At 39.2% G+C, this 13,665-nt stretch overlaps 1 protein-coding gene and 1 pseudogene across 9 annotated transcripts in view; both read right to left on the minus strand.

The window, feature by feature from the left end:
* Positions 1-13,665, minus strand: part of EPB41L5 (erythrocyte membrane protein band 4.1 like 5) — a 125,787-nt gene that overhangs the window by 54,779 nt on the left and 57,343 nt on the right. For 8 of the 9 annotated variants that reach the window (XM_061609182.1, XM_061609178.1, XM_061609180.1 and 5 more), the window contains exons 12-16: positions 12,846-13,015; positions 10,321-10,427; positions 9,590-9,617; positions 6,829-6,868; positions 6,277-6,392 (exon numbers count right to left, since the gene is read on the minus strand). In XM_061609182.1, the coding sequence (XP_061465166.1) occupies positions 6,277-6,392; positions 6,829-6,868; positions 9,590-9,617; positions 10,321-10,427; positions 12,846-13,015 (461 nt within the window). Of the gene's footprint in view, positions 1-3,324; positions 3,414-6,276; positions 6,393-6,828; positions 6,869-9,589; positions 9,618-10,320; positions 10,428-12,845; positions 13,016-13,665 lie in introns of all 9 variants that reach the window. The other variant, XR_009760543.1, reaches the window with a different exon arrangement.
* Positions 4,606-4,724, minus strand: LOC133378539 (5S ribosomal RNA; annotated as a pseudogene).

Below are 13,665 nucleotides of genomic sequence, written 5' to 3' on the forward strand. Positions count from 1 at the left end.
TTTAAACCCTCCACTGCTGCTGTGAGGTCATGTTGGTTTCAGAATGACCTATACAATATTTAATTTGAATACTCTGCTTTTTCATACAATGCCTCCTCCATTTAGCAAATGAAATTAGAAATGAAGGCATATCCCGGTGGCTTTTCATGTTCTGCCTGCACGGGTTACCATAAAATTAATGGCTATTACTCAGTCTAAACATACAGGCTAAAGGTATGCCCTTTATTTAAGCAAATTACTTTATCGGCACAGCAGCGCTAAAGGATTTAAATAACATGGTTAAATGCTAAGGACAAACATACTGTTATTAACATGATGACTACTTTGACCTATCAGAAAATAAGAGTTTGAGTCTGAAGTAAACAAGGAGGATGAAGCAGTTCGCCATAAAGATTATGGCCCAGTTTGCATGGTTAGTTTCTCAAGAAGCCCATTTCAAACCATGGATTATGAAGCTGGTGTGTTTAATTATTGCTCATTTTAAACCAGGATCCCTGGTTTATATGCAATACTAAGTAATGAAGCTAAACTCCTGCATAAGTCCTGCTCCATGCTGCACAGGAGAGGGGACTGTACAAATGCATGAGCTTGATACTTTGGCCTTATGAATGCACACAGTGCTAAAACCATGGTGTAACAGTGCATGCAAACAGCCAGTGAAAGACAAGATAAAGGAACTTCATGCACATATTGTTTACAATTCACCAAAAGTGATCCTGCTTGCTTGGCATGGCTATTACCATTTTACTATGCCCAAATTACATGTTAGAAAATTGCAAAATCAGTCTTCTTGGATTTCCAGAGCGTTGTCAGTTACAAACCCACACAAAACTGTGTGTATATTCTGAGTTAACTGCTTTTCTCTCCCATGATACTAAATGGGAAAGTGAATTATTATCTTTGCCTGGCAGAAGTCAGGTTTGTTTAATTATTAATGCATGAAGCAATCTAGGACTTGCTGGGCTCTAACTTGGCCAGGGACTTGGAGATATGAACTTGTTATGACAGTAAAACTTGAGAGGCTCAAAAAGAGGCAGGGGTAGCTCCTCCTCTCTACTGCTAACTGCCCATGAAAGAAAATATAGTTTAACTGGAGTTGCTCCATGTTGGAGATATCCTGGATACTTGTTACTAGAAGTTTGGTTTGTAGCTGGATTCATGATTACACTATTTTATGTTCTGAATCCCAAATTTCTTAATAAACATTTTAAAAGTAACTGCACTAATGCATCTATAGATTTGAACTTCTGTACCCATCTATCAGCTGTAACCACTGATTTTACAAAAAGAATGAAGCACTCCCCAAATGCTTAGTGTGTTCAAAGAAAAGTTAAGATGGCCCATTCTGAATGATGGCATGAGATAAAATGGAAATCCTGACTTATGGCTACCCTATGAATAGGGTTTTCATGGTAAGCTGTATTCAGAGGGGGTTTACCATTGCCTCCCTCTGAGTCCTCCCCAGCTGGCTAGGGCCTGCTCAGCTTGCCACAGCTGTATAAGCCAACCCCTTCCTTCTCTGCAACTGCCAGCTGGGGGGCAACTGAGCTCCTTGGGACTATGCAGCTTGCCCATGGCACGTAACCCCTGAGCCATTCACTGTGGGGGTCATCTTTAGCTGGCCCTTTATGCCCAGGAGATACGAGCAGGGATTTCGACTCCCAGCCAGGCTCTCCTCCCCACTGTGCTGAGATAACTATTGTGCTTATGTGTGACCAGAGAACTATATGACAGTGCAGGAGGTCAGTAAAACTCTTGTTTGACTTCCAAGCTCCTACATTTACTCCAACTTGATTAAAATGACTTGCTGCCCCAAACCAGCTAGGGCAACCAACTAATTTAAACAAGACTCCCTCCAGCTTTTAGACCTCTTAAATCCTTCTGTTTAACAATCAGCAATAGGCACTCTTTGGAACTCCCTCCCACACGATCTCCGGCATGCCTCTTCCCTAAATGTATTTCGGAAAGCCTTAAAGACCTGGCTTTTTCAGCAGGCCTTTGGGGTATCCGGGGAGGGTTAATCGATATAATTGTAATGCCTCCTACACAGTTTTAATATTGTTGTTGTAGATCTATTGTTTTTATTGTATTACTGTATTTTATTAATTGTGTTTTAATAATTTTGTAAGTCGCCTAGAGTGGCCATTGGCCAGATAGGCGACGAAGAAATTAAATTTATTATTATTATTATTATTTAGGCATAACTATTCTTTTCAGCAGTACCATGCCACATTTGGTACTACTGTATACATGAGGAAAGTTTTCTCGGGTTTTTTTTTCTCAATAGTTTGAGTATCCAATAGTCTTTGGTCATTGTTTTTTTTTGGGGGGGGGGGAGTATGGATGTGTGCTGAATCTTTAGCCATCTTCAAAGCCTGTGCCTCAAAGCCTGTAGTTTTAGAGATAGTACAATAATTGCCCAATGAAGACTGTGGTGAAACTTGTCCCAATCTCAGCATGGTGAAAGGAATTTGTAGGAATGCTATCGATCACGTTTTCCATTTAAGATAACAGTTCTGACAATTCTGTCTGACAGTTCTGACAATTCTAAAGTTCCATTAAAATTAAGCTTAGGAGTTCTAAACCACACCGCTATGCATGCAAGCAGCATCTTTACTAGAATATGCACATTAAAGTGAAGATAAAAAAAACATGCAAGATATCAAGCCAATATGTCAAGCATTTAAAGAAGTCTTCTTTAGAAACAATTTTAAATCAAGTTGACCCCTGATTCTTATGTTAAGGATTTGGTTCTCTGCTGTATAAATCCAAATATCACAAGCAGAACGTTTCTTTTACGAAAAGTTGCTTCATAATGATTGCTAGCAAAACATCCATCTGATTGTTCAGGGTTCCAGAACTTGTGGAAGTCTTTGAGTACACAACTATAAAGGGAACACCACCCCCTGCCAACACTCACATTGTTAAGCCCAGACGTGGGGGGGAGGGAGGAACATCATGGCAAGACTATGCAGCATGGCCTCACTCCTTGCTCTCATGTACAGCAACACGGGAGGTGATAAAGCCTGAAGGGGACTCACCTGTAGCAGACATCCTAGCCCCACATCTGGTTTGCTCCATTATCAAGGCAGCAACCAACTAAATTTAATCTTAAAATGCAGATTCTGGAAGATTCCAGAATACACAGGCTGCCCATTCACCCCTTGAACTCGATGTAAGATTTCAATTGTGTCTTGTTAAGAATTAACATTGATATAATCCACTAACAATTAAGTGTAAAGTTAACTTTGCGGTTTACATGGAATATCCTTTCCTTTGCAGTTGGTAGGTTAGGAATTTCTACAATAAAAAACTTGAACTCACAGGAAAATTCCTGAATGGTGCTGCATTGCATATCCTTTTGAGTGGCACTGTCAGCATTGCAGTTCAAATGTAATACGAAAATTTGTAGTCTAAAAAATGACATAATTAAACATAACCTCATGTTTTCATACATGCAAAGAACCATTCCTTTAAAAATGTACTGATCCTTTACCCAATTAAAAAGCATAATGCACCATAGCTCTTACAATCTTACACTGAAACAAAAAGTTATCTAAAGAAGGCTGGTAAAAGTGACAGGAGCAAGACCAACGCCAAGCCATGGAAACCGACCAATTAAAAGGGATAAGAGGTTGATTCAGGAAAGCCCCATAGGCAGCATCGAGACATTCAAGTTGCTCTCCTCCAAGCAGAGATACACATTCCATCAATGCATCCAGCTTAATCTCATTCCAAACTTCAGACTGAATGCAGCACACTTGATTGACCATACAGCTCCAAACAATTCTTGACTGATTTTCCTTTTCCCCTTCAAGAGAATGGCAGCACAGCTTGTTAAAATGCCCACATATAGGCCGGGTCCCCATGTAACATTAAACCATAGTTAAAAGCAAAAAAAAAAGTTTACTGTGAATAAGCAGCATGCTGCTCATTACTGCCCATTTCACTCTTTTCCTGCTCCTGTCTGCTCCATAGCAGGAAGAAATAAACTAGAGGCTGGCTTACTTTAGCCTGTTATGCGAGAACCAGCATTCATGGTTTACCATGAGTAGTAAGCCAAACAAAAATGTTTGCATTAAATCAGTGGTTTATCATCATGTGCAAATCAGGTCATATTATACAGAATTTTAAAAAGTATGCTGATGAATAATTAGTTCTGTTGGAGAAGAATGCAGATTTCTTTTTCTACACAGGTGCAAGACACAAGCATGTAGACCATACACATATCTGGGGCAGCCAAGTTACAGCTCCTATAATTTCCTTTTCTACACAATTGTTAAAGGTATAGCAGCCCTGCCATCTTTTATATCAGACCAGATATCCATACATGCCCATTTTGCAGCATCAGTGAAAGATACATGTTTACATGCCACATGATTATATATAGTTTAGAATTTCAATTAATATTCATGTAGGAAACCACATGCAAAACAGCCTTAATAGAAACCTTAATAGATGGTAGCACATACTTTTCTTTGTAATTATTGTTGTTATATGCCTTCAAGTCGTTACGACTTATGGTGACCCTATGAATCCTTTGGATGTATTCATAGGGTTTTCATGGTAAGAGGAATTGAGATGGTTTACTAGTGCCTTCCTCTAAGCCTACAGCACCTGGCATTCCCAGGCAGTCTCCCATCCAAGTACTAACCAGGCCTGACCCTGCTTAGCTTCTGGGACCAGACGAGATGGGGCTTGTTCAGGGTAGTATGGCTGTAGACCTTTGTAATTATACTGGATATAAAATGGTTCTTTATAACAGAGATGGGAAACCTCTGACCAAATGCTGTTGAACTGCAGCTCCTATCATCCCTGACCACTGGCCATACTGACTTGAGCTAATGGAATTTAGAATCCAATAATATCCAGACGGTCACAGGCTCCCCACCCCTGTTTTAGAAGGAAAAGAGGACCACACTGAAGTTTTCTGGGTTCTACCATTCATAGTACAATTACAGATGTGCAGATTTCTAAAACAGTATTTTCTTGGAAGCAGCATCAGCTTGAGGCTAGAGATTGTTAAAGAGCTATAAAAGCATAGTCTGAGCTGTTTGGAGCTGGAGTCTAAAGGGCACACATGAGAATGTTACAAAAAAGCATGTGCACAGCAGTTATACTGATCTTATAGTAGACAAGCCATCATACTGACAAGGCAAAAAAGATTTAAAAATAATAAGCATCACCACCTTACAATCACCACCAGTGGGAAAGGAAGAAACTGACAGATCAACCAAGATCTCAAGAGAAAAACCTCCAATTTCAGACACTAGACAAATCAAGGGCAAAAGAAAAGAGAAAGCACTTTTTGATTATATTTTTGATCATAGCTGAGGAACAACTTCAAGATATAAAGCAAAGGTCCAGAGCATTTTGAAGTCAACATATAATTGGCTAGATTTGCGTAAAAGACATGTTCAATAGAATTAACAATTAGAACCTCACATTATTTATATTTGCAATATCACTGTTAAGTTGCATAAAAGCAACATGAATTAGATTATGGTCGCATGTGGGTCTTTCACTGCCTAAAAGAGCTTTACATTTATTGCATCCTATTGCTGCAGTTCTTTAAAGTGTCTGAGAGAATTAAAATTCTTCACCAAGATTAAAGTGTCCCCCTTTGAAGTAAAAAAGACTGTACTCTTGCACTAGAATGGGGCTGTAGGCTAAGTAATGTGGCTTTATCTTGATGTATAGCCAGAGCCTGGACCACCAGGAAAAGGCATTTAAATGAAACATAAGCTCTTATTTATTTAACAAATTTTATTCACCACTTGATTGTAATAAAACCTCTAAACGGCCTTATGTGCAACTATTTTCATTTTCCTAAGTAAACTTCTGATCGTGGCAGACATCCATGAAGTTGAGAAGCTATTTTTTAAGGAAAACCCTGCAATAATGAAAAATATTCATTTTCTTATCTGGCTGACCCTTAGTACTGAGCACTCAGTCAGGATTTTGCTCAGTACTGCTTAGTACTGAGCAAAATCCTGACTGAAGGGTGCAGATGGAGCACTCACGTCAACCCACTTCTCAGCAAGAGCACACAATGAGAGTCCTAGCTAGGACTGCAAATAAGGAATCGACAAAGTATCCCCATTAGGCTAAAAAGAACAGTGAGTTAGCCTGTGAACCACTGCCTCTCCCAGTATTATTTTCCTTGAAGACACAAATATAAAGCGTGTGTTCAAGATCAGTCGCGGAAAATATATGTGAAATGACCAATAGCTTATCATTTCCAAATTAGAGCAAGGTGACAACAGAGTAACGCACCATTTCTTGTCTTGCTGGATAGTCCCAGGACTCCTTGGGAGATTTTCTATTTCGACTAAGACTGGGCCAGAAGGAACTGTTGTTACAGAGGGCAGGGCTGGCATTGTATTCCAATTCTTGAAAGACAAAATACAAAGGCAAAAATATTTTAGCTAAAAGACACATTATTAAGATAAGAAGAAGGGGAACCTTGAGGAATCAACAGGCAGAGTTTGCTTCTCTGCCATGGCTGGCTTCCAACAGGGAACACTGTATCTCAAACGAAAAAGAATCCAATACTCCCTGAACATCTCATGTGTGCTACTCCAACAACAACAACATCCACCTGTGAGCAGTGTTGCCTTGAGTGGTTTTTTTCCAATTAGGGAAACCAGAATACGAGTTTTCCTACTTTGGTTTGCAAATTTTGATTTTAACTCCTCAAGTTCTAGTGAACCAATTGCCGCTTCCCATTTAGTAAATATGAGACCAACACCATTGTGTTTTGAGCATAGTTTAGTTTTGCCCCAAAGACTTATAAGAAAATCTTAAGTAAACAGATTATAGACTTACTTGCTGTGATCCATTATTTTGGCTGAAAACATTTGGAACCCTGAAAGAGAAAATGAAAGTTAACTTCCCAAAGATCAAACCATTGAGTTTTAAGACTTATCTGGGTCTCTTAGCTCCAACTATGAACCTGAATAGAACCTGCCAATTGCCCATCTATTCCACCATCCTGTTCTTATGGTGGCCAACCAGATGTCTGGATCAGTAAATGGAAAGTTAAACCTGCTGTAAACACTAAGTTTGAGGACACACCATTATTTGTTTAAATGTGCATGTATCACTTGACTTCAAAGCAGCCCTCTGTCTGACATTAACATGATATACTGATGTTGGACTTTTACCTAAGCCATCATAATTTTCCTGGAGTTCTGCTAGGCAGAATATGGTAAACACTGTACAGCTGCTACACAGCAAATGGAGAAGGAAAGCAGCTCAGTGGTAGAACATTTGCTTTGCATACAGAAGGTCCCAGGTTTAATCCCTGACATCTCCAGGTAAGGCTTAGAAATAACCCTGTCTGAAATCCTGGACAGCTGCTGCCAGTCTATGTAGACGATACTAAGATAGATGGACCAAAGATCTGACTCAATATTAAGGGAGCTTCCCACGTTCTTAAATCTGATAAAGTAATAAAACAGCATAAACGGGGGAGAAATGTTACACTGTTGTAAATCAAAGCCAAAACTCCAACCATGGTAAGGTGAAATACTTCTGAACCCTACTGCCTGAGCCCTAGGAACACATTTACTTGTCTTATCCATTTGTGCTTCACCTTCATCAAGGTGTCCCTAAAAGGCTTTTGGTTTCCATATGAAGCTAACTAACACTAATCTGTTAAAGTTCAGGAGCCAAACACCACATCATCAAAAAGCAGGTATTAAACAGCATTTCTTTCAGCAGCAATACATTATTCACTGCTGATCTAATAATTTTCAGTGGAACGGTATGCATCTTTCAAAATCAGTATTAATTAGCATGCACAGTCAAACATGTAACTGATTGGCTTTAGAGTGAACATGCCATGATACCCTAACACCACAGTAAACAATAAGAGAAAAGGACAACAGACTCCCGTGAGGCTGCCTACCTTTTTTCAGTAACTATGAAAAAGAGTAAAAAGTACTGTAACATGTGAAGAAACGTTACTTCCAATAGTAAGAAACTGGGTACAGAAGAAATGCTATGAATCTGATAATTCACAGCTCACTGCAGATAAATACTGAAATCTTCTTCTAGAACCAGCTTTGATTGAGATGAAAACCTTATTACCCCAGAACAGCGTTACCCAACCTTTTTCGACCCAACACCCCTTTGCAAAATCTTTTTGTGCCCAACGCCCCCCTCAGATTAAGTATATGCCAATGCTTCCTATTCTTCCCTTAAAATATGAGTAATGCATAAAAGGTATTTTCAATTATTATTACTGGTCGTTTTTATCATGCCTTTTTATTGCACTTATTGAATTCTTAGTATGATTTATTAATATACATACATAGTTATAGAAAAGTAAATAAAATGAGATTTATTATAAAATACTAGTGTGATCCTTGAGCTTGATGAGTTTTGGCTAACTTCACAATATCTGGAGTTTATAAATCCATAAAATACACGCAAGAAACAAATTGCAGATATAGGACTTGTTTCTTATTTCACAAATCCTAAAAACATAAGCAAAAACTAATTAAGTCCACACAGTATGAACCAATAAAATACACTGTGTTACTTAACAAGCTCATTCAATTTACCAGCATTGTTTCGTTAAACAAGTTCATTTAAACATCACAGAAACAACGTGTAGCGAGTGTGTCCCATTCCTGAAGAAAACCAATGAATAACTGACTGTCTGCGTCACCCGTTTGCACACGGCACTCATCCATTGGGAGAATGAGCCCTCCACCAATACACCCAGCTTATCAAACACTCTCTCGTGATTGGTTCCAACATCCCTCAAGACAGCATTGGAACATTACCTAGTGCCGGGGCATGGCTAATATCCCCATTCCTTGATATGACACTGGCCGCTATTCAGAATTTCTTTACTAAAGAGCACACACTATTTATAGTGTTATTTCCATGAACTGAGACTATTAAATACATTCTAACTGGGGACAAAACAGTTTAAAAATTAATCATTTGTGCATTAAATAAAATTAAACTTAAATGCTTCAACTGTCGCATCAGAATGCCAAATGTCAACGCCCCCCTATTAAACCAAAGCGCCCCCCTAAAGTTTGTAGTCACGCCAATGCCCCCCTGAAAGGCTGTAATGCCCCCCAGGGGGCGCTACTGCCCACATTGGGAATCGCTGCCCCAGAATATAGGTACATGTCTGCTAGGAAGTGCAACAACAACAACAACATTCAATGCAGAATGGTCTGAATAAGATAATTCAAAACATAGTACTTTGGTTATATCAGTGTACTCTTTATTGACAAAGTATCTTTGCCACATTTAGCAAACAAGAAGGCTGAAATAAGATGAAATGAAGCAAACTAATATTCTGGACTAGCATCATTTGTTTTATACCAAAATGTTTCATTTTTGACAGGTTAGTTATACAGCAGAAGTAGGCAATATGGTGTGCTCCAGATATTGAGGACTCCAAAACTTATCAGCCTAGGTCAGCAAGGACAGTGGGAAGAAACAATGGGAGTTGCAAGCGAACAACATCTGCAGGGCACCACACTGGCTACTCTTGTTGATTCCAAGACATACTCAGAAGAAATCTTTTCTTTAGAAGCCTAATGTTGACTGATCCTCTTACCTAGTTTCTTCAGACTTTGCAGTGCTTCCTGTAGTAAATAACAAAAACAAAACATTGTCGAATATGTCACTTACCCACTATCAAAAAACTTCCACTATTTTTTCAGAGATACTTCAGCAAAATATTAGGGACACACTTTTAAAATGACTGTCAGGTGGGGATAAATAATTTGTAGGATTACAAATATCCTACAAATTAAGATTTCATTTAACTTACCACCTTTCATAGGCACTTCCACTAAATACAATGGGCAAGTTCGGAGGGAGGGAAGAAAAGTTCATGCAATCGCCCAATTAGCAAGTTCCCAGGCTATGGTCTAAAGACACATAAGGCCAGCTCCCTGTTGAAGCTAAGCAGGGTCATGTGTGGTCAGTGCCTGGATGGGAGACTGCCTGGGAACCATATGTAAATCCGCCTTGGGTTTCATGAAAAAGAAAGGCGGGGTATAAATGTAATAAATGAATAAAATAAATAAATATTGCATGTAGCCTGCAGAATTGGCCAGGATCCAGGAACTGAAGGGGCAGATTTGATTTACTGAAACATTAGACTCCACTTACCCTCAAGCAACACTGCTTTTGAAACAACTTTTCATTTCAAAATCAATTGAGGCTATGGCACAGGGATCAGGTATTCAAAGAAAGAAGTCAGAAGTTCTGTTGGGCTACTGTGAGCCAAAGTAGCAATTTGGATCAAGTGCAGTAGCATGGCCTATGAATGGGTCAGGTTACCTTTCATTTGTAGTGTTCTCCTTGAGTATCGTTTGCTAGGCCTTCTTTCAAAAGATGCCGATCTTCTGGCTTTGTTGGTCTTTGTTGTCTGATACTCTGTTTTCCCACTAGGTTGAAGTGAGGTACACCAGAACAGAACAAGAGATAACATTTATGGTGGCATAGTTGATATAAGTGGCAGCACACAATTATCCTTGCTCTTCTAAACGCTTGGTTCTTATGCAACCAGGTACTTACTACTTGATCTTATAAAAATGTTAAACTGACCCGATAATTGCTACATAGGATTATAATATAAAAAGCCACGAGCAAAACAGAGAAACAGAAAGATGGCACAACGAGAAACATGAATAGGAGGAAAACTATAATCAACGAACACATTCAGTTGACTATTATTGGAACCATATATTTTTTGTGTCAAAAATAGTTTTACAACAAAAAATAACATTTGCTCATCTTAACTTGGCATAACCTATTCCACTTCCATAACCCACACTTTTATTAAATGATTTGTACACTCGTGTGACAGTCAATGGAAAGAAGTGGCAGAGAGAAACTCAAGGATTCACTAGTACGTGAGCAGGTTTGTAGTATGGGAGTGCTCTTTGACCCAGCAGTATATCCAGAAGGCTACATGGTAGTTATGCCTAAGAGTGCTTTTACACACAGTTTCAAATGGTGTGCCAGCCACAACTCTTGAAGAAGGGAAATGGCCACAGTCACATATACAAGAATCTAATCTGGCTGTAACCAGTGCAATGTGTTCTACATGGTCTTGTTTTGAAAATGATTCAGAAACTTAATTGGTTCAAAATGCAGTAGCTAGACTGCTGATGCAAGCCCAATCATCAGATACTAAGACACCAATATTACACAGGCTTCCAATCTGTCCATGGACTCAATTCAATGTATACATATTTTAACCCTTAAAGCCCTAAATGGGGGGAAATGAGGATGTACACTTGCGCAGAGTAATAAAAGTTCCTCTTCAGACAGTTAACAAGCATATGCAAAAAATGTTTGAGCTTCTCTCTATAATCATGACATCTAGAAATTCACTCTTTTTGGCATTAAGGATCCAGAGTAGAGGCCACTACAAACATAACTAGGTATCAGCTTCCTTTTCCTGTCCATTATCTGAGAAAAGGGCAGGGAAGGTGGTACTGAATACAGTACCGCCCCTACGCACCGGGAAGCAGGGCTGTTGCCCTGGGCCTCGCGCTTTGGGGGGGACCCGCGTATGAGAGTGGGTGGGCGGGCGGGTGGGCAAGCGAGCAGGCAGGCGAGCGCGGGGATTCTGTGAGGTAGTGCAAAAGAGGCAGCTGGGGAGGTGGTGTCACAGTCTTTGGGCATCAAATCGTGAGCGGCGCTTTCTGAACCTTGTCTCTATGAGCTGCATAGCCTGAACTTCCCATATTCAATTGGAAATCGCTCTCGGCTGTGGTTCTCTGTGGATGCTGAAACTGACATCTGCCACTCTAGCCTTTTTCACAGCTCTATGCTGAAAGCCTGCTTTGCATTAGATAATGAAGGAGCGGGAAAACCCTGCCTATCAACAGCGTGTATAGCTCCAAACTATACACTGCTCCCCTATATTTAGTGTTTTAAAATGAGCCCTTCCTTCTCAAAAAAACTAGTAGAACTCAACTCACAAGCCTGAAGTCTATTTTATTTTTCTTGTCCATATACAGTATACCCCCTAGGAGGTAACAGCCACAGAATGCACATGCATCTAGAGTTGCCATTCTGTTATGCAGGGAGTTGTTGAAAGTAGTTATTATTCACTGCATGCAATACAAATTTAGTATTTTTGGCTTATTGCCACTTTTATTTTGGAAGCCTATGCACTTAGCAAGGTTTTAAAGATAATCTTGGTTCTCAGAATTTCTTGCTCATTCCCCACTGACTTCAGTGTTTCATGTAAATACTCATAGCATTTCAAAATACTTAGATGTTCTGAGAATCTGGTAAGCAGCATTTATCAGTAATCTGGTAAGTAGTGTATCAGTTTTTAAAGTAAATTCAATGTTTGTTATGGTTTTAGAAAACGCAAGATTTCTTCACATCAATAAATGGAGCCCTAATACAGATGAACCTGGGTGGTGGTAGCTAGCTCAGTCATACATCAATTTTAAAATTGTAGTGTAGCGTGAAAATAGTGCATCTAGATGACTAGACTAGTACTGTTCGTACTGAGAAAAAAAATAGTGCCAAGACAACAGAGGCATGAATTTGATTATAAATAATTGTGCCGCTAGTTCATTTGAGTGTCGACAACTAAAACGTAAGTACCACTGCATCTCCTTTTTTCTTAATTCATTTTTTGTTTACGTTGTGATAATTTCATTTTAATTTCGTTGATCTATCTATAATTTATTATTATTTTAAATATTTATAATGAATGCAAGTCGAGATCGAGATAAAAACAGAAAATATGTGGTGCTCATGGGAGGCCCCCAACTATGTTTTTGCCCCGGGCCCCGCACATGCTAAGGGACGGCCTGACTGAATAGAAGACTGCTAACCTGTATCTGAACCGTGACCCCAACCGAATGAAGCCTGATCGACTGGAACCTTTTTGGACAGGCCCGCGAAGGCGGAAGAAGGCATGATGCTCGACTGCACACTTCCACAAGTGTTTGCAGGCCTTTGGGTGATCCAACCTAAAGACAAAAGTGTGCTCCTGCTCCTTGCCCTTTAAAAAAAGAGGGAGAGATAACCACCATAGGTACGTTGTGGAAAAGGATTATGAACACTAGCTTCACAACATTGTAGGTACAGTCAAGAATTACAGTAACTCATGGAAGAAAGAGCAACTCAAACAATACATTGTTGGTAAATATTACCAATAATGTTATGAAATACTGAGAACATTCACAACCTTAAGAACAATGTTCTCTCAGTATTTTACAGTAGTAGTGATAGAACAGGTTCTTCCCATTTCCTTGACACAGAATAAGCCAGAAAGATAAAATATATATAGCAGAGGATCTGTTTATCTTTTTTGTTATGGCAGGATAGGAAAAGAGCACTACTATTATAATACTTGCTATACAACACTAGTCACTGAAATAGAAAATTACAAAACAACTTCCTTTAAAAAAGTCAAGCCACCACTTTTAGATCCCTGGTCTGCTGCATGATATGTGCTGCAATTTGTGCTCTCTTTGACTGCAAATGGGTGGCGAGGACATAATTATGTTGTACAACAACTAGAATATCTTGGCAAGAAGAGTAACAACTCAATGGCTTATGTGAACTGAATGGAAAAGATTGCATTTCTAATTTATAAGGGGTTTGGTCAAGCAAATTACCATAAATTAACAAATTATTGTTTGCTTGAAG

Source organism: Rhineura floridana, chromosome 2 (genome assembly GCF_030035675.1).
Source record: "Rhineura floridana isolate rRhiFlo1 chromosome 2, rRhiFlo1.hap2, whole genome shotgun sequence".
NCBI lineage: Eukaryota > Metazoa > Chordata > Lepidosauria > Squamata > Rhineuridae > Rhineura > Rhineura floridana.